A 12869-nucleotide genomic window follows, 5' to 3' on the forward strand; every position below is an offset into this window, starting at 1 on the left:
TACGAGTAGAATTCTTTAATGGCGACGATGAAGCGCGAAAATCCAACAGCAAACGAACAACAACAACCCCATTCTAAGAGATTCAAGAACGATCTTCGTGTTGTCCTCAACCCAGCCGACTGTGATTTGGGTAATTATATCTTTTTAAATTCCATAATTCTTTGCTTTCTGTATATTTTAATGTATTTTTTCATTATTTGTATGAAATTCTTGTTTTTGATTTGGAATTAATTCTTAATTTTGCCCCCGAAATTCCATCTTTTATTTTAAATTAATTGTTGGGAATTTAGTGTTTATTTGTTTGGCTTTAACCCTTGATTTCCCCCCTGAAATCCCATGAATTGATTTGAACTTTTTTCTGGGGTTTTGATCAAATTTTAGTTAAAGAACATTATGCTAAAAGAATTTGATTTAAAAGTTGGACCTCTAAAAATAATGTTGATTATACTGTTACAATCTTTTCTTGTTCGATGTTGAATTGAAGTTGGGATAGGAAATGTAAAAATGCAAAATGATACGGAGTACTAGTAGAGTACGGATTTGGTGCACTGTAGAATTACATTTGGCTTTAGAGGAGGTGGTTTTTTGATGGAGATGCTTTGCACTTGTCTTTAGAATGTGCCCTGTACCTTATGAAGGAGCCATCGATGGCTGGGGTAGGGATTTTATCTTTAAAAAGGGGTGTTTCCGTGCAAGATTTTTCGTCGTATAGATGCTTCATTGCATAAAGTGGCTTGATGGTATGGAGATGGTGCTGATATCTAGAGGCTGATTCATGTATGATCTTTATAGCGTATTGATGGAGAGTTTTTGGTAATATGGTTGATTGTTTTGTGTATGAGGAAGTGGTTTTAAGCGTTGAAACAAATGATGGCTTGAGTTGTCAAAGTGTGGCATTGTTCATGTAAGGTTTGGATGTTTTTGAGGATCATTATTATTCATTGATTTGGTGACAAGCCATAGACATCCTATCTTGAAAAAAGCTTATTTGAATTAAGTAGTTATGATGTATTTTTTTTGCCAAAGGGTTCTAGATTAGTGTGGGAAAGAGTTGATTTTGCTTTGAAGCTGGAGAGTGGCATTGACTTTGAGGCACCTTACAAGCTGGGTTCATGACGGAATTTCCCAACCTACTTGGAAATAGGAGATTGTGAAGCTATGTGACAAAAAGGGTTGAATCATAATCTACATAGTTAAGAGACTGTTGTTACTTGTTGCGTAAATGAAGTAGCTTGAAACATCTCGTCTCGTAGAGGAGAATTTGAGTGAATTAGGTTATCAGGCTCTTAACATTATTATTTGGGTGTTTTTTTCTTTTTTTTTTTTTTTTTTGTGGGTGGGGGGGGGGGGGGGGGGGGGGGGGGGAGTACACCAGCCTAGTCCTTCAAATGAAGTTGCCACAAAAATATTTTGTTGCTGTCTTGGTTAGAACCCTACTGAAAAGGTCTGGTTTATTTGCAATTGTTGATCAGATCAGAGAAATGATCTCATGATGCTTTTAGAATCCTTCCTCTACCAATGTAGTCTTGGGGTCTGGTGTATTTGCTATGTTGCTGTTGCTTGCTAATCTTGTGTTGGAGTGAATATCATGGAATTGGTGAAGAGGATAATTTTATAACCTGATGAGATTTGTCTCATGTGTTGGCTAAGTCAAAGAAATGTGATCTGGTAACAGAAAAAATGGGGATAGACTGATTTCATTAGGTTTATATCCTAATGTTCCATTACCTATGTACAAGCTTTGAAACATTGTGTTTATTTTCTATGTTTGAAATAATGTAATATTTAATTTTACCTTAATTTTCTAGACATATAAATGATGCCTCATGACTATGTACAATGCTTAATTGAAGAATTTTTGTTTTTATCTGATTAATTTGAGATTTCAGAAGATTGTGCTTTTTCTCCATACTTTCTTGGCTTCATGTTGTCTACTGGTTTATAAGTATGTTTGCTGTTGGTGGGGCCTTGCATTTTTTTCTTCCAGCTTTCAACATTGAAGCTGATGGCCTCACAGGGCATGCTCTTTATGAGCAGGGATTTGCTTATTGTTGGTCTGGTGCTCGGGGAAATATTGGAATTACTGGAGGGAAGTACTATTTTGGATGCAGAATCATCTCTGATCAGCCTGTGATAATGGAAGAAACTCCTCTTGACCAACAACATGTTTCTCGCGTTGGCGTTTCAAGAGGTGATGCTCCTGTTGGAAACCTTGGTGAAACTAAAGGTAGTTTTGGGTACGGTGGAACTGGGAAATTCTCAACTAATGCCAAGTTTGTGGATTATGGTGAGAGGTTTGGCATTGGTGATACGATTACTTGCTTAGTGGATCTTGATAGTAAACCTTGTGCTTCAGTGGAGTTTTCCAAAAATGGGAAACGGTTAGGTATTGCAAAGTATCTTGATGAAGACCCTAAAGGTCTTGGAGTGGTTTCTCCAACTGGAAATTTACCATGGAAATCAGCCCTCTTTCCTCATGTTCTGCTGAAGAATACTGTGGTTAAGATGCAATTTAGCACAGAAGACGGACTAGTTCCTGAAGAAGGGTACAAGCCATGGGCCTCTGCTGTGAACGATGGAAATGCAGTTATTGGACCTGCTTTTTCCGACTCTCAAGCTTGTGAGGTGATAATGATGGTTGGATTACCTGCTTCAGGAAAGACTACCTGGGCAGAAAAATGGGTGAAAGAGCATCCAGAAAAACGTTACATTTTGCTTGGAACAAACTTGTCCCTTGATCAGATGAAGGTTCATTTGCTGTTTCTTTTACTTTTCGAATTTCTCTCTTTTTCCATGACTTTTGTTTAATGCTTGAATAACATAATAACATGCCACAGGTTCCAGGTTTGCAGCGAAAGTCCAATTATGGTGAACGCTTTGATCGGTTAATGGATCGGGCAACTGGAATTTTTAACACACTATTGTCAAGGGCATGTAAAGTATCTAGGAACTACATCATTGATCAGACTAATGTTTACAAAAGTGCTCGAAGGCGGAAATTGAAGCCATTTGCAAACTTCCACAAGGTATCTATGGTAATTTTTTTAAGGCAATTGATGTATTTTGTTCTTCTTCCAAGTTGTTAATTTATCAATAGATTGCTGTAGTGGTCTTCCCAAGACAAGATGAGCTAAAGTTTCGTGCTGAAAAACGATTTAAAGAAATGTGTAAGGAAGTACCTCCTGAAGCAGTTAATGAGATGTTAGGTATGCCTAGACCTGGCAAATGGGTCATTCGGGTCGGGTATGGGTCGGGTCATTTCAGGTCGGGTCAATTTCGGGTCAAAAAGTTATCGGGTCAAGTTCGGGTCGGGTCGGGTCATTTCGGGTTTCGGGTTGATTTCGGGTCGACTGATAATCGGGTCGGGTCGGGTATCGGGTCAACACTTCGGGTCGAGATCGGGTCGGGTCGAGTTTGGGTCGGGTGAGTTCGGGTCGGGTCAATTTTCGGGTCGGGTCAGTTCGGGTCGGGTCAATTTTCGGGTCCAAAATTCGGGTCAACTTCGGGTCGGGTCATATTCGGGTCGATGCATTGGGTTAAATTCAACTCTGTATATATATTTATTTATTTTTTGACGAGAAACTCACTATATTTATTATTTACTATTTAGTAAGGCTACTTTTTTCATGGAATATACCAATATAGTAATTGTTAGACTTTTATTGACGTTTTTTTTTTTTGGTGTTTAGATTGAGAATCAATTTCAGGATCTCCTGAAACTAAGAGGGATGCTCTAACTAATTGAGTTATACCTCACTCTCTTATTGACCTTAGTTTTAATACTCTTATTATCATTGTCACTGTTGTAATAATTTCTTTGTATTATTCTTATAATAATCTATAATATAATCTATGTTTTTTAAGTGCTCCATTAATTTTAACTGGACATACATTGATACATGTATGCAGGCATGCCAGTGCAGGAAATTGATCAATAATGGACTTCCTATTATAATTATCAGTAATTTACATTATAAAATTTTACCAATTGAATATTCTTAAAATATTTATTGTGGTGGCGATTTCAACAAGTACACACAATGACACAAGAGTGACAAGACTATATTTTTTCTAATAAAGACTTAAAGAGTAGTAGCGTGGATGGACACCAAGTACACTTACTCGCGTTGTGAACTTTTCTTAACCGATTCGATCAGATATATGTTATGACATGCTTCGTTTGAAATTAAATTTACTGCTAAATTGCAAATTAGGAGGTCAAACCAGCCAACATATACTCAATTTTATTTTTGTGACCGATTCAATCAAAAATAGGTTATAACATGCTTCGTTTGATAAAAAATTTATTGTTAATTAGGAATTCAAGTCAACTTAAACTCAGTTGTAATTAGTTCTTAAAATTACATGCTTTAATGTATAATAATATATGTGATCAAGTACTTAAACATAAGGGTGGAAAACGACACAAAATTTAATTATAAAGTTGATTAACAACATTATTGTAAACATATCCGATTCCAATCAATTTTTTTCAAACGAAACTCATAACAAGGTTTTTCCTGTTCAAGGTAATTTGATCTCAAATTCAAACTTGATAAGATTAGATTAAAGCTTTTTCGGGCTACTTAATAGCTCAGTCTCCGACTCTCCGGTCTAAATTACTTCATAGGATGTCTCATCACTATTAGTCTATTATGAATTAATGAATTATGAAGTATTGCAGTTATCAGTTATGCAACTATGCTTGTATCTATCTACTAGTCTACTACTCAATTAAACAACTAAACTAATGTAATAAATGAATATTACTTTTTGATTGAATATAAGATTTATCGTGCATTATATATTGATGTTTATATTTATAAAAAGAAAAAATTTATTAAATTATAAACTTATAATGACTGAGTGTTGGGTAATTGGTGCACAGTTGGCCAGTTGCACATAATATGATACTTCCTCTGTTTCTTTTTAGTTGACACGTTTCTTTAGTCATGTTTGCTGATGCATAACTTCAACCATTTATATCCTTAATCACCGATAATAAAAAATTATGAAAAGTTGATATTTTGAAAATAAATATCGTGACGAATGTTACAAGATCCCACATACTATATTTTTCATTACATATAAAACACAAAATACGGTCAAAGAGGAGTGTGTGAATAAAGTCAAAACGTGTCAACTAAAAAAAACGAAGGTATTATTAATTAAGTGAAATATTCTCATATTCAGATAATCATATGTAAGATTACGAACACACTGTTGATCAATTAAAAATTTTCAAAATTTCAATTTTAACAAAGTTACAACTTAAAAGTGAAAATTTAAGAGGGAAACAAAAATAAACATTTAACTTGGTTAAAAATTGTGGGAAATTCTTCCCCCCCCCCCCCCCCAAATGGCTAAAACTCTAAAAGTATTTCATTATGAGGATAATTGGTAAATTATAAGCGGGAATACTCCCTCCAAATTTCCACGAGTGAAAGGATAATTGGTAAAGTGACGAAATTAAGTAAATTCTAAAATACAAAAAACAAAAATAAAGTAAAACAATAAGAAAGAAAAAAAAAATCTACAGCCCTAGAATCTTCCTCACTTCCTCAGCCGTTTTCATTTTTCATTCCATCCATTACTCCATTGAAGTCCAATCTCTCTCTTTTGTGTTCACTGACTTCACTCTTCTCTAATCTCTATTCTCTACACACTTAATCTCATTTTCCATTCAAGCGTTTTTTACTCAAGTGGCCTAGAAGATTTCGTATTCCCAGAATCTCAGGTAATTTACTTCTATTTCTTAGATCTGATATAATGTATATTGAATTAATCTCTGATGATTCGGAAAATAGTTTATCTGCTTAGGTTGACTGCTTTACTTTTAATTTAGAGATTAATGATCAAATCCTTTCAATTCTTTCATTATCTTTGTTTAACTATGCAAAGCATAAGTATCTCTGTGCTCACCTAGCTCCTGATCACCAAAAAGGCGAGATGACAGCTTTTTATGGTTGTAGCTTGTAGGTTTGCTGTAATTTAGAAGATGTGAATTGGAATCTGAGATTTTTGAGCTTTCTTCTGAATGTGTAGGAATGGCGTACAACAAATTAGTTTTTTTAAAAAAAAAAAAAATTCAATTGGGGGTTTCTATGGGATAAATCTTAATGCATTAGATAAATTCTGACGGTATTTCTCTCTTATTCTAAATTTATTGAGTTTTATAAGAATGAATCATATTAATTTGTATTGCATTTTGTTTATTATATATAAATCTGTGCTTTATTTTTTGGGGTTAACTTATTTTTGTGTTAGATCTGTTTTAGAGTGATTAATGAGATAGAAATTGATGTAATGATTGATGGGGTTTTGAGCTTATTTCAATTGTCCATTATGTGGTTTGGTATGCAAATGGAAGAGTCCATTCGATTGATTAAACAACTAAACTGCAAGCAAGCTGCATTCTAACAAACAAATATCTTTTATAAGTGTGTTGACATGGCCTTAATTTGAATGTATATAAAAACAGAAGGTTGATTTTCCCTTTTTGATTGGTTTAGATATTATTATTTTGTCTCCACTGCAACATTTCAAATTCTGTGTGGATATTAGTTTCAGAATTATGATTCAAATATTTGAACATTATTGGATAAGAGATGCTACACCTTATCTTAATCTGACAATAACTAATGATATTATTCTTGCTTATTTTGCAGCAATGGATGATCATATTATTTATGACGAGCCTATTATTTCACCAGAGGGTACAGAGGATGAGTGTACACCAGAGGAAGGAGCCAATGTTCGTACACAAGAGGAAGAAGACGGTGATCCTGAACTTACAGTTGAAAACAACAATGTGAGCACTATGGAATCTGGATTTCAAGCTGTAGAAAAGAAACGGAGTCTAGTTTGGCTGGAATTCCTCACGTTTGACAAGACGGAATCTAGTGATGGGAAACAGAGGTCAATTTGCAAACATTGCCAGAAAGCATCCTTCATAACCGACCCCCATTATGGAACCCAAAATATGCAAAGACATCTCAGAAAATGCAGTGCATATGAGAAATATATGAAAAACCAAGGAGGAAACGCTTCAAACAAAGGTAAAATCTTTAACCAAATTGTGTACAGAAATCTGGTAGCTAAAGCAATAATAAAACATGGGTATGCTTTCTCTTGGGTTGAGCATGATGGTAATAGAGAAATTCATGCATATTTAAGTGATGATGTAAAATTCATTTGTAGGAACACTGCTAAAGCTGATTGTTTAAAAATGCATAAAACTTTGAAGGCCCAGTTAAAGGAAACTCTAAGTAAAGTCTCTAGTCGTATCTCATTAACATGTGATATGTGGACCTCTTGTCAAACAGAGGGATATTTGTGTCTGACAGCTCACTATGTGGATGATAATTGGAAATTAATTAGTACAGTGCTTAACTTTAGTCATATTGATTCACCACACACTGGAAAGACCATGTATTCTGCTGTGTTGTCCATGCTTCAAGATTGGGGTATTGATGATAAGATTTTTTGCTTCACATTAGACAATGCCTCTAGTAATGATAGAATGCAAGACTATTTGAAGGAAACTCTACTTGCACGAGATGCTTTATTGTATAATGGTGAGTTTTTTCATGTACGATGTGCTGCACATGTATTAAATCTCATTGTTAAAGATGGACTTAAGGTCATTGAACATATAGTTGAGAAAGTAAGACATTGTGTGAAGAAGGTAAAATATTCTGAAACAAGAAAAAACACTTTTCGATCTTGTGTAAGTCTAGCTAAGATAAAAGAAACAAAATCATTGTGGCTTGATGTTCCTACGAGGTGGAATTCTACATACATGATGCTTGATAGGGCTATCTTATATCGTGAGGCTTTTAGGGAGATGTCTGAAGTTCAAAAATGGTGTCCTACCTCTGAAGAGTGGGATGTTCTTGAGAAGATTCGAGATGTTTTAGAACCCTTTTATGAGATAACTAAGATGTTTTCGGGAAGTGAGTATCCTACCTCAAATCTTTATTTTGGGAATGTTTGGAAGATTCTCATGCTTTTGATAGAGTTGGAGCACGATGATGATGATGTTTTGAGGACAATGGCAATAGAAATGAAGAGCAAGTTTGATAAGTATTGGTTTAACTCAGAACAAGATGATTATGGCATGTTATTTGCGTTTGCTATGATTCTTGATCCTCGTTGCAAATTATCAGTGCTAAAGTTTTGTTATGAAAACATATTTGGAGATGTTGAGGCTACCTTGAGAGTTAGTGATCTCCATCTTAAGTTGGAGAAATTTTATAAGCTATATGCCCAAACTGGAACATCATCAACATTGAACAACAACACTGATATGGCACATGCCTCACATTCCAGAGCCTCCATAAGCAGCACTTCAACTGGAAACCGCAAGCGAAAATTCGACTATTTTGCGGTAATTGTAATTGTTCTTCTGTTTTTTTAATCCTTTTGATTATCCTTCATTCTTAATCTATTGATTAGACTTTTTTTACATATTTGGATTCTGTTTTTCTTGTGTTTACTTTATTTAATCTGTCAATTATAATCCTTTTGATTATCCTTCATTCTTAATCTATTGATTAGACTATTTTTTACATGTTTGCCTTCTGTTTTTCTTGTGTTTACTTTATTTTTTCTGTCAATTATAATCCTTTTGATTATCTTTCATTCTTAATCTATTGACTAGACTGTTTTTTTTTACATATTTGCCTTCTGTTTTTCTTGTGTTTACTTTATTTTTTCTGTCAATTACTGGTTTTTTTTAAGATTATAAGTTAAGTTTATGTTATAAGTTAAGTAGTTGTTATTAAGATTATAAGTTAAGTTTATGTTATAAGTTAAGTAGTTGTTATTAAGATTATAAGTTAAGTTTATGTTGTTTTGTTTGGTGATGTGTTTTATGGTTTGTCGTTGACTCGTTGTGTTGAATACAGGAATATGACGATAAAGAGGCCTCATCTTCTTTTGGTGAGAGGTCAATATTGGATGTTTACCTTGAGGACCCTAAACTAGATCGGAAAGCGGAGCTTGACATATTAGCTTTTTGGAAAGAAAATGAGCATCGATATAAAGGCCTTTCTCATTTGGCTAGAGATATTTTGGTCGTGCCCCTGACAACCGTCGCTTCCGAATCAACTTTCAGCATTGGGAGTCGAGTATTGAATAAATGGAAAAGTTCATCAATTCCTGAAAATGTGGAGGCTTTAATAACAACTCGTAGTTGGATGTACTCTTTTGAAAGTAAGTATTTTATTATATTTTTTTAAAATATGTATATTCATGTTCCTACATTTTTCAGAGTTGTACATTCTTGTTTCTTTATTTTTGCATTTATAGTGTATTACTGTATTTGCTTATATTATTGTTTTTATATTTATGTAGCAAATGAGGATGATGGATTTTTTGGTTCTTATGTGGATTGGGCGGCGACTCCAAGTGTTAAATGTCAACAATTTCAAGAGTCGAATATTGGAGTATAATTATTTAGAATATTTTGTAATTTCATTTGGTATTGAACATTATGTTATGTACGCATTATTATTGTACTATTTTTTTCTCTAGACTGGTGAGAATTGTGACTTTTATTTCAAGCTTTAGTAAATTTTTTCTTAATTTTATGGACAAACTCCGTAGAATAGTCGTTAAATTTCAATCTTTTTACGAATTTTTAATAACTTATAAAGAGAATAGGCCGAAGAAATCGAGAAAAGTAATGCTCAAAATATGTAAATTACTTACACTGTTACACATTACAGATTAATAAAAAAAAATTAAGTCAGTTTAATTGCGGTTATTTTCTATTTCGGTTTGCTCAGGTCAAGTCTTTAGCTTAAATAGATTCTGGTCATTTCAGGTATAAGGTAATTTTAGTTAGGGTCACTTTGGGTTTCGAGTCTATTTGGGTCAATTAATTCAAGTTAAAGGTCGGGTCACTTTGGGTATCGGGTCAACTTCGGGTCTCGGGTCACTTCGGGTCTCGGGTCAACTTCGGGTCGGGTTATTTCGGGTCTCGGGTCAACTTCGGGTCGGGTCATTTCGGGTCGGGTCGTTTCGGGTCGGGTCACTTCGGGTTTCGGGTCAAGGTCGGGTCAATTCCACTTCGGGTCGGGTATGGGTCGGGTCGGGTTGATTTCGGGTTTCGGGTCAATTTCGGGTCACTGTTTTCGGGTCGATTTCGGGTCATGGGTCGGGTCATTCGGGTCGGGTCATCGGGTCTGGGTCAGGATTGCCAGGTCTAGGTATGCCTATTTCTATTCATGTTGATTATTTTTATTCTTACCCCTTATATATGAGATGTAAACTTTATGATCCCTCTTTTTCATTTTGGCAGCTAATTATGTTTTGCCTATGAGCAAAGACATGCTTCATACGGAAGAGTATTTTGATGAGGTAAATGTGCATGCTGTACTTGGTGTGGATATTGAAGCTAATTGTATCTGTATTAATGGTCAATTTAACCCTTTGGTGTTTGCTAAATGGCCAAGTATTTGCCTAATGTACTTTATAATATTCAAAAATCTTATTTTTGATGATGATATTACTGTACTAGGTCATCTTCACAGAGCTCAGTAGGGGTGAGGCACAGCAGCAGCTTGATGAGATGAAGCGTGCCCCTATGTTATCATCTAGCATGAATTCCAAGGGTGATCATTCATCATATTCCCGTGAAAGTTCTGTCCATTCAAATTCTAGGTTGTCAGCTTGTGGTCCTGGACAACCCTACTCACAATATTCAAGCCCCTCGTTGGGACTTCAAACAGGTATTTTGCTTCACTCGATTGCTATATAATTGACATACTCGATACGTTTTTTCTTTTTCCCTCCATTTTCATCATACTGACATTATTTTTTTTCATGGATTTTGCTCCATTTAAGATTTTGGGACAGGCTCTTGGATTGGTCCTCCTGGACATGCTTCGCAGCCAAATCCTGCCAACGTGAGTGGCCTGAATCATGCTAAACAAGTATTACTCTGTTTTTTATATTTTATGTTCTAGTTGGAAACTAACCTAATTTCTTCTTAACACAGGCAATTAGAGGATATACAGGGGTGGAGCATTCTGTCGCATTAGAGTCAATGCAGCCTCGTCCCTTCAACTATGTGAGTAGAGAGATTCATGCATCTGTGGGTCTTTTTCTTTTCTTCTATTTTTTTCAATTCGAGTTTTGGCTTTATGCGAGGTGGTTGGGGGTTCCTATAAGTGTTTGGGATAGTGTCTTATCTATTATGATCTCTGTTCAAATTATATTTACATCATTTTAGCTTCCTATTATTGATTTTGTGTTCTGCTTCACCAGTCCATGTTACTGGAAGGACACTTTATGAAGGTTAAGGCTTTTTATTGTGGAAACAAACTTTGAAAATTATGGAAACCACTTACTGTAGTATGACCCTCTTAAATTATTCTCTCTTGAATTTTTTTATACTTGTAATTTTTTGCTTTTCCTGCCAATCTCTCTTTAAGTAACCTAAAGGTTCCCAAAATTTATTACACGCCTTATTGACTACATGCATAATTACCCGTGTGCATTGCAAATTTTCCACATTTCTTAACCACCTGAAAATATATGTTTTCTTGTTACCTTTGATATGTATTCCAAATTCGACTCTACAACAATATATAAAAATGATATTTACTGTTGATGCAGGTAAATACCAGATATGAAAACCCTGGATTTTCTGGCAGAATAGAAGCACCAGGGTCCTGCTCCTATCCTGGGAGTTTGAATCCAATGCCTCCTAGGAATTGTCATCCTGGAACATATTCAAGTTACAGTAATCCTGCTCTCGGGAATAATTTCACTCAGCTTGACGGTGGAAACTATTTGTATGATCCTCATAGAATACATGAATCTACCTGCTCTTATGGAACCAGATACGGAAATAATGCAGAAGAAGCAATTTTAGCTAACCAATTTAATGGTTAGATTCCTCCTCTATTATGTGATTGATGTTTTACCTCGCACCACCACTTTTTTACCAGTGAGATATGGATATGTGATTTGCATTACTAATTCTATAAAAAATTATATACACTCGGATGTAAGGTGCACCCAATGGTATTTTCCACTGAATGAGCAAAAAAACTACCCTTGGGTGCATCTACAACTTACCTCTATGTGCACCCGAGTGTATATAAAAGGTGGTGTGTGTGAGATAATTTGCTCTTGAAGGACCCAGACCTCTGTGACTAGCTTTACATCACTGTTATACTCATTTACACCTGTAAATTACCATAGTCGGCCACAGCATGATATTTAGCAAAGTGTAGATTATCATGCAAGCAAATGTAGGTGGTGAAAAGAGAAAACACCTAGAAATAAAAGAGATCAAATGATTTGGGAAAGTCAAATTATTCAAATGGATTCCTGATTTCTTGCATGTAATTATCGTTGTGGACCTGTGTGATTATCTCAGCCTTTAGGCAACTCAGGCCCTTAGCAGTGAAAAAGGTGGACATGTTATTTTCAGCATTGAACTTGAATTGAATATGTTTCTTATGTAAATCTATATTTGCAGTTTCGCGAACCCCATACTCAAGGCCTCAGGGAAGTTACTCTGCTGATGTGTGGCATCCTGGAGCTGCTCTATACCATCCTCCTAGATATTACTAATTGCTGGTGCTGCTCTCAGGAATCGAGATAATACTTAGCTTTGCAGATCATGGAGACTGATGTGTAAATGTTTTGTGGATAAGTCTCTTTAACTCTTTAAAGTGAGTAATATTAGCTTATGCGCCATTTGATCCCTTTTGTTCTTCCTATTTTGACTTTTTTTGTCTCGCAAAAAGATTTTACATGGGAAGAACAAAAAGGATTAGAGGTAGTATTGTAATTTGCTAGTGACATATCTTGTCACACAATTTTATTTTTGTCCCATAATAATAGTTGAT

General features: G+C 35.0%; 1 protein-coding gene across 1 annotated transcript; it reads left to right on the top strand.

Moving 5' to 3' along the window:
* LOC145579474 (uncharacterized) lies at nt 1-12869 on the top strand. Its single transcript, XM_081636720.1, has 10 exons — nt 1-130; nt 1988-2748; nt 2838-3026; nt 3098-3206; nt 10307-10365; nt 10526-10736; nt 10852-10913; nt 11006-11077; nt 11626-11899; nt 12497-12869. The coding sequence occupies exons 1-10, from the start codon at nt 19-21 to the stop codon at nt 12589-12591; spliced, it is 1944 nt and encodes a 647-aa protein (XP_081492846.1). The 5' UTR covers nt 1-18; the 3' UTR covers nt 12592-12869.

Source organism: Chenopodium album, chromosome 14 (assembly GCF_948465745.1).
Source record: "Chenopodium album chromosome 14, dcCheAlbu1.1, whole genome shotgun sequence".
In the NCBI taxonomy this organism is placed as follows: Eukaryota; Viridiplantae; Streptophyta; class Magnoliopsida; order Caryophyllales; family Amaranthaceae; genus Chenopodium; species Chenopodium album.